We start from the raw sequence: 15,292 nt of genomic DNA on the forward strand, positions 1-15,292 counted from the left end.
GTTTAGTTTTATAAACAATACCATGGATTTTGAAGGATTGCTAATGCTGTAATATAAGACTAACAACACTGCAATGAAACAAGTTTGCGATGGTAATCTCACATTTTTAACCCAATACATAACTGAAAATACACTTGGTTTATCCATTTCATTACATTGTCATTTTAGCTCCTTCCTGTTTCTGCTCTTAGCCTGAATTGAGAACAAAAGTTACTTCAAGTTTAGTTGGAAAAAAGAGCTCTGGAAATTAAATTTTACCAACAATTTTCTGGCAAAACATGTATCTGTCTGGCCTCAGAAGCAGCCTGGAAACAGTGACGGAATGAGGTACTTCACACAGTTCCTGCAAGGGGGTTTCCCCTTGGTAACAAGGTATTGTTTTTGCAACTTGCATGGTACTTGGCAATCATTCTCCCTAGAAGACCGCCAAAGAATATTTTTTTCCCCCCCATTTTACATGTGGAATACTCAAAGCAAAAAAACAGGTGAGTTGGCCAAGATGACACAGTGATAGTGGCAAAGCCAGGAAACAGAGCCTGGACCTCCCCAGCTCCCAGCATCAGGCAAATCCTTTTGCCTGTACCTGCCACCAAACAGCACAACAGAAAAATGCACAGCTCTGCCCAGTTTTTCTCTGAAATAGAGAAATAAAGACTGGTTGATTCTTGGACTCGATGACTGACCATTGGTCTGATGTCATTTGGCTACTTGTTTGTTATTAGTATTGTAACTGCCTAAGCAAAGAAACAGCGATGCATGCCCACACATCTGGAATATTCCACGTTTTGGGATTTGTTTGCTTGGTTGGTGGTTTGGTTTTTCTCATAAGGGCGAGATGAAAGCAGCAGGACCCACAATCTAAAGCATCTGGTACAACTGGTGCTTCACCAGCAGGAGTCAGGGTTGGGTCCCCGTTGCATTAATTTCCGTGCAAATGTGTGGATTTCCCCTCTAATCTCAAAGTGTATGGTAACATACCACGACTCTCATTCGTGGTCACTCTGGGATGCTTTCTGTCAAAAATACTGTAAGTGTTCACTTTACATAACCAGTTGCAATTTAAATCAGACCGGGGAGGGGGGACGGCACTGTTGCAGCATTCTGGAAATGGCACACTTTATAATTACTCCAGTTCATCATTTGTAATAGCTGTCAGTACACACACACACACACGCACACACACGTACACACACAAAAATTATATCAAAGCAACTAAAGAGAGTTGCAAATTATCAGAGAATGGACAAGTTCAGAAGGCACTTTGCTAGCTACTGTATTGCCTACTGGATAGGACTTTAGCTAAGCTTGTAATAACACCTACAGCATTAAAAAGTCAAAAATATGCACGTCTGATATTAAATTCAATTTTTAAAAGCTTGCCTAACAAAACAGGATTTTTCTCTAACAATCTGACACCTAAAATGACTACAGACTGAATTATGGGGAAGAAAACAAAAATCACTTCAGCACCCCACATGATCTATTTGTTTTAAACAATAATGCATTCTGCTACATCTATTTTGGCACTTACTGGCTAACAGCAGATGTCTCTGTGCTGCAACCAACGTGTCAAGCAGGAAAAGAGCTCCAATGTTAACCAAATGGTGAAAGTTGTTCCTAAATTTCTTTTCTTCTCCATCTTTGGTTTTTTTGTACCAGGATATTTTTTTCCTTTAATCTCTTTTTTCTGTTTCCATTTCATGCTATAATTATGGCTAAGATTGGCCATAAGTTAAATGCTGAACTGCACTGGAATTTGGTGAAGTGCCCATATCTAACTCTTCCTTTCTTCTATCCCTAAAACACCTGAAATGGGGGAAAAATACCTGCACACACTATATAGCCACCTCTCTGGCCAGGTTGTAGAGGAAGGATTAGAGCATCCAGGTAGAGTGAGATGTAAATATGTCATAGCAGAGCCTACTGTCCAAAGACTATTATGATTTTTTTTCCTTTTTGTTATTTATATTTTTATATTAGGTATTTATCACAGTAGCTTTTGAGTAATATTTTCTAAGGCACAGTACACAGTTTGATGCTCCTCTCCTCTTTACAGCTTTGAAAATCCCCCCTTTCCTTGTTGCAAAGTGGTCAAGAGGCTGATAACAGTCTTTTTTTCCCCCTCTATGATTTATATCACAATAAATGTATAACTTCTCTTCATCCCTGAAGTCATTCCTTAATGTTAGACTTATTTCAACCTCAGGACTGCTGAATCATACTACAGGGAGAAAATGAGTCTAAGACTGAATTGTTATCCATCTTGAGGAATTCAGTCATATATCACAAATTGTCTCCTCTCTTTCTGCTGAAAATACAAGCCACAGTGTAAGTATTTCTTTTCCAAAGAGATCTACATTATTTTTTATATTTTTCCCAGAATGTTTCGTATGCACATTTCCAATTCAGTCTCTTCCCTAGAGGGTTAATAATTAGCAAACTGACTTCCCCAGCTGGTTTTGTTCAACGTGCCGTCATCCTCCTGAATTCAGTCAACATCTATCAGAAACAAAGACGTCAAACAAAACATATTAGGCTTCAGTATTCTCTTGTGAAGTTTTGGCCTCCAGCCAGAAAATTTTGTTATTTTCTATGTAAGCTTTATTTTTCTTTCCCTGACCAGCAGTTAGTATGGATCAAAAGAACCATTGCTTTAAAATACAATCATAAAAATAATAAACACCAGCACTGACACAGCACTGTGCACCTTAGGTTAAGTCTTGCATCTGTTTTGGGTGTCCTTGTGTTCGGGAACACGCTCCCATGTAGGCTTTCTGGGGCTCCAGCTTTTTTCAGCATCCCATGAACGTCGCTCTGCCTCCAGAGGGAGACAGAAAACCTCCTACCTGTGCTAGGGCTCTGTTGAAGTACCATTTCCAGAAACGCTGAGGAATGTCCACATCAGAATTCATCTTCTTCTTTTTGGTGTTGTTATCCAAATGGATTAAATGCATCCAATTTCAAAGAGGAAATTTTTAATGATTTTATTATCCTGGTAGAACGGGGGTCAACCATTCCTGCCCTTTCTCACAGCTTATGGCTTTGCTTTGAATGTCATGGGCTTTAAAGTCTATCCAGCAGCTCTTGAACCAGATTTGGCCCGAGATACACTCCAGCAGACCCACACAGAGCGAGGAACAGATATGTAAGTCTGCCGAAAGGTGCCCTGTAAGTCAGTCGTATCTCAGTGCTTTGAACCAGGCAGTTGCTGTGCAGGAAGCTGCTCTTTCCACTACCATGTTACAAAAGAGGAAGAAAGGGGAGCCTGGGACACTGCTGCCTCCTGCACAGAAGTGAGGGCTGCTGCTTCTCCTCCCAGCAGGCTGTCCCCACCTGGGATCCAGCTCCAGACCTGTTGAGGCAACTGGACCACTCAAAGGTACATCACAGAGACATCTTCAAAGTACAACCCAAGTAAACAGATCATCAGGCATCCCATCACCTGGGTCTGTGACTTCTCCGGGGGAAAACAAAAACAAAACCAAAAAGAGTAAAAGAAACAAAAGCAAAAAAGAAATAATTCCTTTTTGCATGTATCCTTTTATTTTTGTGCTCTGCATGTAGTGATTCTGGGCTTTCACTTCCTTTACCCTGGACGTGGATTTTAGGTACCCAGGGCAGGTTGGGCGCCTGTGGCCCACTGGCTGCTGTAGCAGATGAATTGGATGACTCAGCTTTACTCATTTGGGAACTGTCTCCTTCTGTCCTGAGGCAGACCACATTTAACAGGACGTGTTTCCCATATCCCATTTGCATGGAATTTGTGTCCACAGAGATCCTAAATTCTGGTTGTTGAACACTTGTGTGGGTCAGAAGGCTAGAAGCTAGGTTTGGGCTAGAAGGCAGTGGGATGATGCATCAGCAGTCCCACAAACACACCCCCCCCAATATTTTTAGGTCAGGCTTACTCATGTTTACCCAGACTGAGCTGAAAGGCCCATCCAGCAGTGTTGTGAATCTATGCCCCAGCAGTGGTGGTGGATTGATTTATTTCTAAATCACAGTTATCCAATTTAACAGTCCACACTGCCTTTGAAAGTGACCCTACCACTTCTGTTGGCTGCTTATTGTTCGGCCCAGCTATTCCCATGGTTATCTATCACATATTTCCTGCTGTGGTTTCAGTCAGTTACTTCTTGTTCTAGTCTTCCCAACTAGTAGGAATAACTGATCCCTGTTCTCTTTATACTTTTGCTTTCACCAGTGATCAGCTCTTTCTTTCATCTTTCCTTCCATAACGGTTTGCTTTGTGCTACATCAGAGCAAGTGGGCAAACAACCTGTGAGAGCAGCTGAGACTCACCCAACTTCCACTTTACATTCTTTCAGGCAGGAATGAAGTAAATTTATATGTAAATAGCAATAGTTAAAATCCAATCATCAACCCAGACTAGACTCTGGAAGGTGAGGGGAGGATGGATGGTCAAGGACAAGATGGAGAAAGGAGCCCACATTGGCTTTCCTTCCTTCTTCCGTAATGTAACTGCACCGGGACACCCAGACACATGGTGCGTACGCTCTGGAGGTGCCGTGTTCTGTGGGGCAAGGCATTCCGGGAGCCTGCAGTGATAAAACCAACACATCAGCTGTGTTCCTGGGTATGGCATGTGGGGAAGAGCTACTCTGCTATTTATACTACAACTATTTTAAAGGGTAAAGTAGCTGCTGTTTCTGTAGGTATTCTATTAATCTCTTCTTTCCAGATGGAAAGCCTCCCAGAGCCGTTCTGATGCATTTCCACATTTAACTGAACAGTACCTTACTGTTTTTATAGCCACAATGTGTCCCATATGTACAACTCCATCTTCAATATTTGCTTTTGAAACAATATTTGAAGTAATTCAATTTGCCTCTCAACATCATTTTCATCCCACAGGACTAGCAGGACATGATACGCGGCAGCAGAAACATTACCTTCTTACCTTTTCAGAAAGAATTCTTCTGATATTCTTGAATATTAAATAGCAGGAAATATAATGTCTAGGTCACGTAAGCATTTAGGTAGGTGTCAGATTTCAGACACATAATAGGTAAGTGTGCTAGCATCAGGAGAAACTTTCCAAAAGAAACTAGTACAGATAAAGCAGAATTACGCGTAACCTGTGCTAGGGCCATAACAAACGAAGCCTTACATGACTTAGAATATTCTTTTACTTTATATTAAAAGTCTATGTACTCCAGCTCATTGGCAATGTCCAATGTTAGGGATTCTGCTTGCATACCTGAATGAACCTGGAAGCATCAAGCTCTGGGATGGAGTCCCAAATCCAGCGTCAGTGAAGCCACGCAGCCCAGAGCTGCTGATGAGGTAGTCTGTCTTTTTATCAGCTTTGTACAAGCTTGCTTTTGGCTTCCAGCAAGGGCTTTCCAGGGGCTTCTCACCTACAATGTGCACAAAGTTTATGGCAGGAAGAAGTGGCGAAACAGATTTAATCCGGTTATGACTGGGTTCAAAGGCCTAAGATCATGCTTTAGAACAAATGACCTGAATAAATAGCTTCATAAGAGGAACGTACTTCATGGGATAATTTTCAGTATTTTCTAAAAAACTAAAAGAAAAAGACAGAGAATTTTTTGTACCGCATAAATGGAAAATTTTGATTTCTTAAGATGATCTATAAAAATCTGAAAAGATACAGGGATAGTTTTGTTTTTCAGATGTATGGTCTAAGACATTGACCCAGCTATTGCATTCTACCAGTCAACCCAGTGGTGGTGGATGGCCTTCAAGCACCCACTGACTGCCACCATTAGCTGCAGGCTGGCCACCTCCATGGAAAGCAGGTCGTTAGTTAGGCCTTTACACGCGTGATTCAGAGAAAAAGTCTTCCCTATTTTCCTGTGCTAGCATGCAGAGGAGGGTAACTTTTAGCCCACTATGCATTTCAAGATTTATCGTGTATCTACAAGTTTAGCTGTTGTTCTCACTAAAACTATGTTTTGAAGCATTTATTTCTGAGAACCACAGTGGAGATTTAGTCTGTCACCTGAAGTTAAGAGTAGGATTTGTTACAATAGCAACAAGCCAACAAACAAAAATAAGCATCAGAAATAAAGGAAATGGTAGAAGCATTTTCGCTATTATCTAGCTGTGCACTTTTGGAAACTATTGTAGTTGAGAATCACTTTTGTGGTTATAAATTACCATGGTGTTACTCGCGAGCACTGCGGCAGGCTGGGTCTAGTACACTTCCTTAGGCAACTGCAGTTGCTTCATCACAGGAGGACCGGGAAAGTCTAGAAGAGCTGCGGTATAAGGAAACAAGATTATAAAAGCTAAGACTTTGAAGTGAGGCTTTATTACGAAACAATTCTCAATGCCCTTTTTTATGGTTAAGTTTCTAAGAGCAGAATCCAAATCACAGTCATCCTGCATAAAGATAGTGGATATAGAAAGGGATCAGCAACTCTTACGCTCTGAGCAACTTACAGAATAAATTGAGAGAAAGAGAAAGTAAATCTGCTTTCAACAGTGCTGTGGAATGATTACTTTATGCAATGGATGTCTAAAATTTCTAATAATTTTTTATTTCTATGACTTCATTTTCATTTTCCCACATAAATTAGTAAGTGAATGCCTGCACTGATACAGTCAAGAAATAAAACATTAAAACAAATCCATTTACAGCAAAGAGACCTGGCTGGAGTATTTTCAGTGAGTTACCTTTCCATCAAAGGGATCAGAAACGAAACATACCACAAAGATGTATTTACCTACTTATTTAATACTCAGGAACCCAAGTGGATTTTCCCATCACTCACCAAACAAAAGAAAAACCCACAGACCAGCGTAAGATTTCAACGCATCCTATTAAAGTTGCTGAGAATGACCACTGAGACCTGGAAAGCCGTCTTAACACAGCTTCTCCATGCTGCAGCCACGGCTAGGAACTGACACTGATATTTGCCGTCCTGCGACTTGGGAGTTCTGCTGCTCATTTAATTAAACTTCAAAAGGACCCGGAGCAGATCCCTCTGATTTTTTTCTCTTGCACAGGTCATTTTGTCAGCTCTGTGTGTACCACTACCATCTACTGGCCAAACCGAGACTGACTGTGTTTCCAAGCAACAAGCTCAACCTTAATTCCTACCCTCTCCAAACAGCCTTAACGCCTGTGAATTTGCTCCTGACGGTTACTTACACACGAGGGCTGCATCAGATTGTAAGCGATCAGTGCTGGCCTGCGGGGGTTTAAAATCAACGTTCCACTGATTACCAAAGGAAATATTATTATAGCCCAAGAAGAGGCCTCTTTTTTTTTTTTTTTTTTTTTTTGAGCTGAGGATTTAAAGCCCAGTTGCTGAATGTGTGCAATTTAGCTTCTAACCAAAAAATTCTGCTTATATATGAATGCCCTGGAGGAAGGGTATGCTACGGATTTCATTACAGTGTGTTTATTATTGCAAGAGACTGAGGATGTCTGTTACTACACTAAGGGAGGGGCAAGATGACAGAAGAAAAAAGTAGGAGGCTAAATTAAACAGGAATTTGTGTGATGGTGCCCTGGGAACCAGAGCTGGTCAAGTCTCGCAGAGCGTGCAAAAAACCACTTTTTCCCTACGCTCCCTCCAGACTGTACTGCACAGATTTCAAGCAGCCCCACAGCTCCTCTCTTGTCATGACCGAGCCACAAAAGGGTGTGTGTGTGTGCAAAGGCAGGGGAAGGGGAAAGGCGAGAAGGGAGGAGGATCCCTGCGCAAGGAAGGGCAGCACTGCACCCAGGAGAGGCACAGCTGGAAAGGGCTTTGCTTAGGAGCTGTGTTGCCCACTTACAGCCTTGTGCCACAACCCTTCGCTCTGCCCGGTCATGCTGGACATCTCCAGCATAGGTATGTTCCCATTGCAGACTCCCATCCAGCTGGGATGTGATGGCTGCATCAGGCACCTCTGTCCCTCAGAGACATGCTGCAAGGACTGCTAAAGGGACCAGGAGGTAAATTTTCTCTTGGAACGCAGTCTGCAAAAATAAGCACGCAGATTATTTTTTTTTCTAAACCCTAACACCTGGTAGACAAGGTTTTTCATATGTTGGCCTGAATGTATCTATCCCTGGTGGGGATACTCTTCCATCCCCCAAGCAAAGGAGTGGTATGAAAACATCTAACACTTCCCTTTCAGTAAACACATTCAAAGAAGCTGGCACGGCAGAGGAAAATGCAACATTCATTTGCCCACTCAGGTTCTGGTGAACCCAATTCTTGGACGTGGGAATTACCGCAGTGCTACCATGGAAGCTACTGCGCTCCCAGGGCTGCAGGGAACAGGCAATGGGCTGGGAGAATATCTGTGCATCAGCACCATGCTCCCATCCATCATCCTCACTGACGGTGCTGTGGCTCCTTCCTCCTCCCAGCACCTCCTGCAGACAGGTCCCAGGGCATCCTCATCTGTGCCCTGGGAAACACTGGAGCCACCACACATGTGCAGACTGTCTGCCATGCCCCACTTTGGGTCCAGCCACGTAGCCAGAAGGCGTGGGGTGCAAGCTGTCCCTCTCCTACCAGGATGACCTGGCGCAAAGCCTAGGAACTGCTGTTACGAGACACTAAAGCCTGGCAGCTAACTGAAGCTGGGGAAAGATTCAAGAAAAAATGCAGCAGAGAAAATTATTATTCACACTTTAATTTTCCAGTTGAAATAATACAGTGAACCTGGCTGCCAATATCAAGGTCAGCAGTAAAAACAGTCACCACATACTCTGATATAGTACAGGAGACCTCTGATTAAGGGAAAACAAAAGAAAGCAATGGTAACAAAATCCAGAACAAGGATTAGAAAGCAATCAACGATTAAATTCTTGAGTGAATAATACCTGCAATTATAAAAGTTAAATGATGAAGGATTTAAAAATAAATATTTAAGGGTCTGTTCCTTCAAAACCAGTTCAAAGTATGAAGAAAAAACTACTTGAACTATTTTTTCCTTAGTGCAAGATCAACTACATCAGAGTCGATGTTAATCAACGATCACTATTTTGATGTTAGGGTTATTTATTATACCACTGCCCTTCAAATATATTTAAATGATTACAACATACCTCAAGGAAAATTGATAAAATGCCTATGTCAAGTTTTGTGGAAAAATATACACCCTCATTAACCACATCAAAATCTGACAAGAGCCTGCATAACTAGGTAACAGCACTGCAGCCTGCTAAATACATGTCCTTGGAGACAACACAGCTTACTCTTGCAAACAAAAACCATCCTACAAGCCACTCTGCTTGCTGTAAGAAGGCAGCAATTACACTTGTCAGTGAATGTGATGAAGGGGATTTGTTGGTTTAAGTTCGTCCAACTGTAGTTTAAAAAGGTGACTTTCTCATGGGGAAGGGAGAGGGTCACAACCTTTTTTTTTTTGTGGTTTTTTTTTTTTTTTGTGGTGAAGAAGCCATCACAGTTCATACATATAAACAGCACATGATCTGACAATTGTACTCTAAAGTTGCAGTCCACAAACTCTAATAGTGGACTTCACATACAAACAGACCCATAGATAAATCTACAGGACTAAGAACAAACTTTAAAAACATTACTGAAGACTAATGTATGGGGTCAAACCATTAGACAATACATACACAGAAAAGCTATTTAAATTTTATATGATGGAAAAATCTCAGATTAAGAACTTGTGATAGCTACACCCACAGAAGTTACCAAAAACAGTAAATTGAAGATGATCTTGGGATCAAAATCATCTGCAGCCTCTTTGACAACATTTTTGAATGGTTCTGTAAACCAGCAGAGAAATATTCTATGTACTAAATAATATTTTAAAATAGCCCTATAGATAATTGTGGCATGTACAGACAATTTTTGCAATGTTTCTAGAATTGGCCATGTGAAATCTAACTAAAAGGCAGTCATACATTCCTGTGCATGTACACAAATACTATGTAAAAAACACTTCAGTTGGCCTTAGCTGCTTGCTCAGGAACGTACCTGCCTCTTAGGGCTCTTGCAAAATTGTTAGAATGAGTCATCTTAAAACAAACCAACAAACCCAACAATAAAGGCAGCCCTTCACAGCAGCTTTTAGAGATGGCTGAAGGTACAGTAAATCCCTTCTGAAGTAACTCATCATGACTAGCCATTTGTTTCTCCACGCTGCAATAAAAATAAAAAATAAAATCCCCCCAAACCTTCCAGGTATTTTCAGAGATGTGGCTGGAGGTCTGGTCAGGGTGGAGGGAGTCCCATGGAGAGTAAGCGTTGCTGTCCTGGGCCACTGTAACTGAGGTAGTGCAGAAACCTGGGCTGGGTCCTTCACAACCATCAGCCTGCAGAACAACTGGTCAGCGAAATTTAACTCCTTCATTAGCACCTCAGTATGAACACTGAAAGTGAAAAGTGTCCTTCCGAGGGTCTGCTACATGGGCTTATAGGACTATAGCACCCGTTGGGAACAGCAACGTGGCTGCCCCATGTATCGTCCTTAGCTTTGAGAGCAGGGTCTCAGAAGAGCGTACATGAATATTGCTTGCAGAAATACTCCAGGTGAGCAGTAAAGCAATTTATTACCATAACTTCAGCAAGATTTATAACAGTTTTTTTTCTTCAAACAGACATTGCCAAAAATGTATTTAAAAGAGGTTGATAGGATTCAATTTCTGAAATAAGCTAGGTGAGAGATCATATAGTTAAATCTTTAACAGGACACTGGATGCATCTCAAATGAATATATTAACTTCAGGATGACAAAGTCCATATGCCATTATATCTCTAGACTAATTTATTTTATAACATGAACCAACATGGGCCAAACTACCAAAACTCTGGCACTCCCAAGTCAAAAGTGACTTCACCTCTCTGCAAGCTTGGAAATCCACTTGGCAAGAATCCATTGTCTGAAAAATAACTGTTCATTTTGCAGAAGGAGTGGCTACTAAGAAAAAAAAATCTACCCCATAATCCTTGGCATATGTTTCAGAGTTCCTAAATTCAAGGCCAAATTTTAATGCTGGCTCACATGAGCAGATTCTGCGACGCACAATAACAAAACACAAAAGCCCAAACGTTCCCAAAGGAAAAAGTTGCACGAAAATGCCCGCTGCTCTGGGGCCTCGGACATGACTGCGCCACATGAGTGGCTGGAGGTTTATGGTGTGTGGGTATTTTCAGTTCCTGGCTTGTCCCAAAGGAGCCAATTTCTCCACGGTTCTGCTGTGCATCCTCACCTCATCCTGCCACAAAGCAGAAGTGCTCCAAGGTAGGGAGCCCTTACGGCATTCATACTGATGGCTGCCAGGGTTTCTCTGGATATGGGTACCCCAGGGCACTCCCGAGGAGGAGAAAACCGCTGTAGATTGTGGAGTTTCATATGGAAGACGTGATCACTTGCTACTTCTGATCAATTAATTGTCGCTTCTCTCAAAATCAGAAATGAGGATGCTTTCTTCCAAAGCAGGAACGTCAGAGTTGATCTGTGGCAAATAGGCATTTCTGACCCACAGTATCCTGCGGAAGAGTTGGTTATTCTGTTTGTACAGGCACCACAGAAAGAGGGAAATGGCAGCCAGCATCACCAACGTCACGAGAACAGCCAGCGCTGCAAGCCCACGGTATGATGCTGAAGGGGAAGGACAGAAATTGTTATTAAGCAAATATAGTTAAAATTATACATAATTCTAAATATAAACATATAGATGTTTTATGGAAAACATATTATTACCCCTTATGTGTCACACATTTTAAATTACAGGTTTAACAGTGCAAAATGTTACCTCACAAAATATCAGCTCCAAATGTGTTATTACTCCTTATAAAAATATATTAAGAAAGTATAGAAGAAACTTACATTTTTCAGAGAGTTCTGTTGCATCGATATCTGAAATAGAATCCAGAACGGTCATAAAATTACCCGTAGAGCTAACAAAAGTTACTATATATATTAATTGTAAAATTGATACTGAGAAGACAATCTACCTAAAACCATACAAGAGCAGGCTGTTCTTTAACTTTACTCATGTCAATGGGATTCCAACTGGCCAAGTTAAACATGACCTAATCTGTTATCTAAAATCCCTTACATTTGGCAGAATATATTGACGTTTGTGCAAGGATGAGCAGCAGCATTTATCCACTTTTTAAAGTGCAAATGCATGAACAGATCTGTGCAGCAGTAGATTAATCTAGCTATTGAGTCCAACAGCGACTTGGGCATTTTGGGTGGGCTCTCAAAACACTTCAGCTCTCTCACAGATCCACACCCCTACTGACGTGGTGTCTGTGCAGCTCTCTCAGGCTGCGCCTGCCCGTCCTACGGGGTCTGCTGAGGTCAGCCTGATGCTCTGCCACATGAGGAAAGGCTGAGAGAACTGGGCTTGTTCAGCCTTGAGAAAAGAAGGCTTAGGGGAGACCTTATCACCATGTTCCAGTATTTAAACGGTGGCTACAAAGAAGATGGAGACCCCTTTTTACAAGGAGTCACATGGAAAAGATGAGGGGTAATGGGTACAAGATACTCCTGGGGACATTCCAATTGGACACAAGAGGAAAATTTTTCACAATGTGAACAATCAGCCATTGGAATAATCTCCCCAGGGAACTGGCGGATTCCCCAACATTGGACACTTTTAAGATTCGGCTGGACAGGGTGCTGGGCCATCTTGTCTAGACCATGCTTTTGCCAAGAAAGATTGGACCAGATGATCCTTGAGGTCCCTTCCAACCTGGCATTCTATGATTCTCTGCAGGTGGCTCACCCAAACAGCAGAAAGTCTACCGCAGTCAGCAATAACACAACAGCTGCCTAGGTTCCTCGACAGGAGGTTACCCTGGCTGGTTGAGTTTTTTACAGGTATTTTTTCTAATCCCAAGGGACAGAATTATTTAAATGAAAACTAAGAGCAAGTAAGCAAGCGACAAGGAACACATAAAACAATGGTTAAAAGGACACAATTGCCTTATTTTATGGAAGAACATACCTGCATCCATTTTACATACGAATCCCTTTTTTTCTCTGCATGGAGATAATTGCCAGACTCCATCTGTGGTCCTCAGGCTGATACAGAAATTCCCTTTGAGATGATCAAATTCAGGCTCCCTGATGCCCCAGTTAGAATAATTTAAGGGAGAGCCATCAAACCAGGAGATTGTCTTATCTAAGGGCAGAAGTTATAAATCATAAAATACCGTAGTGTTTTGATAATCATCTGTTTCAGTTCGACTTACCCTCACACAAATAAATATTGAGTTAAAGAATGCCAAGATTTTGTCTGTTTGGCCACTATACTAATTTTTTTTTAAGGATTTAAAAATATCCTGTGTAGCTGACGCAGAAGATAGCCTGTAGTGCTTCTTTAAGAAAAAAATAAAGGCATTCACATACATGCATACATATTGAGTATTCCGAATACTAATACATAATGATTACAGAAAGCTTGACTGGTTTTACTACATCATAAACAGGTAATAGGCAGCAAAAAATATCTCAAAAGATAACAGTATTTTAGAAGATGGTTACACTAGCATTCAAATAAAAGCCAAACCAAAACCCAAACCAGATTCTTACATGAAGTTCTCTTCCACCCAAAACTTACTGCCTGTAACAAGCAGGATGTTCAACCAAACTGTTTGCACAGCATAACCAAAATTGTGTAATTCTTCCAGAATGAAAGCATTTTCATCTTCATCTTGAATAGTCAGGAGATTTGATCCTACACATTAAACACAGAACAACTTTTCAAACAATCCATGCCATTAAAATGTAACACTGTATTTCAAAAACTTAATATTATGAGCCTTAATTGAAAAGCTTAAAAAGTCTGGTTATGTGTTATAAGATCCTAAATTTGCAGTTAATGTGAAAATGCTCAGGCTGATACAAAACTGTTCTCACATGATTTTAAAACAAGTTTGAAGGGAAAGAAAAGCATTGTATGTGTTATTCCAGAAATCAATATTTCACATGGAAAGGAACATTGTTTTTGAAGTATGTTGCCTCCAATTTCATAGTTGGTTTATGAGCTCCACTATCGTTACCTTGAACTAGAGAAAACACATGCCACAATTTCAGTCATTTCAGAGAATATATATTTTTTTAAGATACCACAATGACATTTTGTAGCTACAAAATAATCACTTACCTTGATTTTTGCAGACTTCATACGCAGTATCAAAACTTGTGCCCTGCAGAACTGTGGAAAAGCTGTAGCAACTGTTTTTGAATTTGATCCAGGCAACAGCTTTTTCTGAACATAAGCCTTTATAGGCAGAGAGTTTCTTCTCTGTGATAGAAATAACAGCACAGCTTTATTGGCACAACAACATACACATTAGTATAACACTGACACGCTGTTTTGGAGTAACGCTAATAAGCCTGCTATTGTGTTATACCTCTGTTTTTCAAAATGAAAATCTAGTGGTGGTATATACTTGCATTAGAACAGTAAAGCTGGTTTTATTTCTGATCAAAAACTTTGCCAGATTGCAACAGCAATATCAGGACAATCTAACCAATACTGATGTGCACAGGGAGTTACGAGCAAACTACAGGCACGCCAGAGCACTCTGGGCTGCCCAGCATCTCCCAGCGGGCTAGGGATCTCCAAGGGCTGCAGAGCTTCTCTCCACTAAGCCACAAAGATAACTTCATGCCAAATACCGCGGCACAGAGGGGAGTCTGCCACCGGTAAGCAGCAGCCAGCCTCTCCGGCGTGCAACATGCTGCAGCAAAGAGTCCCTCTGACTCAGGGCAAGCCTACAAGCTCACTTTGCGACACCCAGCATCACCTTCTGGCAGTGCTGTAGATCCTGCTGTGTCACCTATGGTCTCACATGCATCCTACTTTGCTACAAAACACAACTTTTAAAAATTAAGTAAACCTTAGGCTATATATGATTACATAACTTGACAAATGAGAAAATTAGTCAGCTTCACTACAAAAACCATGCTAGAGATTAATTTTTGTCTGGAAGGATTCCAAAACAGCTTTCTTCTCAACAGATCCAAAAGCTATAATCAGCTGTAGGTGAATCCCCGGTGATCAGTACCACCAAACAGGAACTATTTTGAGAACTGGATGCTGCCAAAGACTCTGCAGTCCTGGACTGAATGGTGTTCCAGACCTGAATTCTGGATTCATATGAAGCCCAGGTAACTGACAGATTGTTGCAGGAAACACAACATATTTTAGGATACAGGAAAATATTCTTATCTTTACCAAAAAAAAAAAAAAAAGTTGCAAAATCTTTTATATGCAATCAGTGAAGATGTGACTCTAATTTTTCACTTTCCTCTAAATGCTTCCCTTCTCCCATCCCACAGTTAATGGCAGCAAACGGAATTTATT

At 41.1% G+C, this 15,292-nt stretch overlaps 1 protein-coding gene and 1 long non-coding RNA gene across 2 annotated transcripts in view; both read right to left on the reverse strand.

The window, feature by feature from the left end:
* Positions 1-6,247, reverse strand: LOC140657394 (uncharacterized). The gene is made up of 3 exons (XR_012044313.1): positions 6,145-6,247; positions 5,222-5,381; positions 1-4,559 (listed from the first exon to the last, which is right to left on the reverse strand). It is a non-coding gene; the product is annotated as an uncharacterized lncRNA (long non-coding RNA).
* Positions 6,248-8,612: 2,365 nt separating this feature from the next.
* Positions 8,613-15,292, reverse strand: part of PLA2R1 (phospholipase A2 receptor 1) — a 44,874-nt gene continuing 38,194 nt past the window's right edge. The window contains exons 26-30 of the mRNA XM_072874083.1: positions 14,087-14,227; positions 13,541-13,657; positions 12,926-13,102; positions 11,797-11,826; positions 8,613-11,568 (exon numbers count right to left, since the gene is read on the reverse strand). Coding sequence (XP_072730184.1) covers positions 11,354-11,568; positions 11,797-11,826; positions 12,926-13,102; positions 13,541-13,657; positions 14,087-14,227 — 680 coding nt within the window. The 3' untranslated portion in view covers positions 8,613-11,353. The remainder of the gene's footprint in view (positions 11,569-11,796; positions 11,827-12,925; positions 13,103-13,540; positions 13,658-14,086; positions 14,228-15,292) is intronic.

This window comes from Ciconia boyciana, chromosome 10 (genome assembly GCF_034638445.1).
Source record: "Ciconia boyciana chromosome 10, ASM3463844v1, whole genome shotgun sequence".
Lineage (NCBI taxonomy): Eukaryota > Metazoa > Chordata > Aves > Ciconiiformes > Ciconiidae > Ciconia > Ciconia boyciana.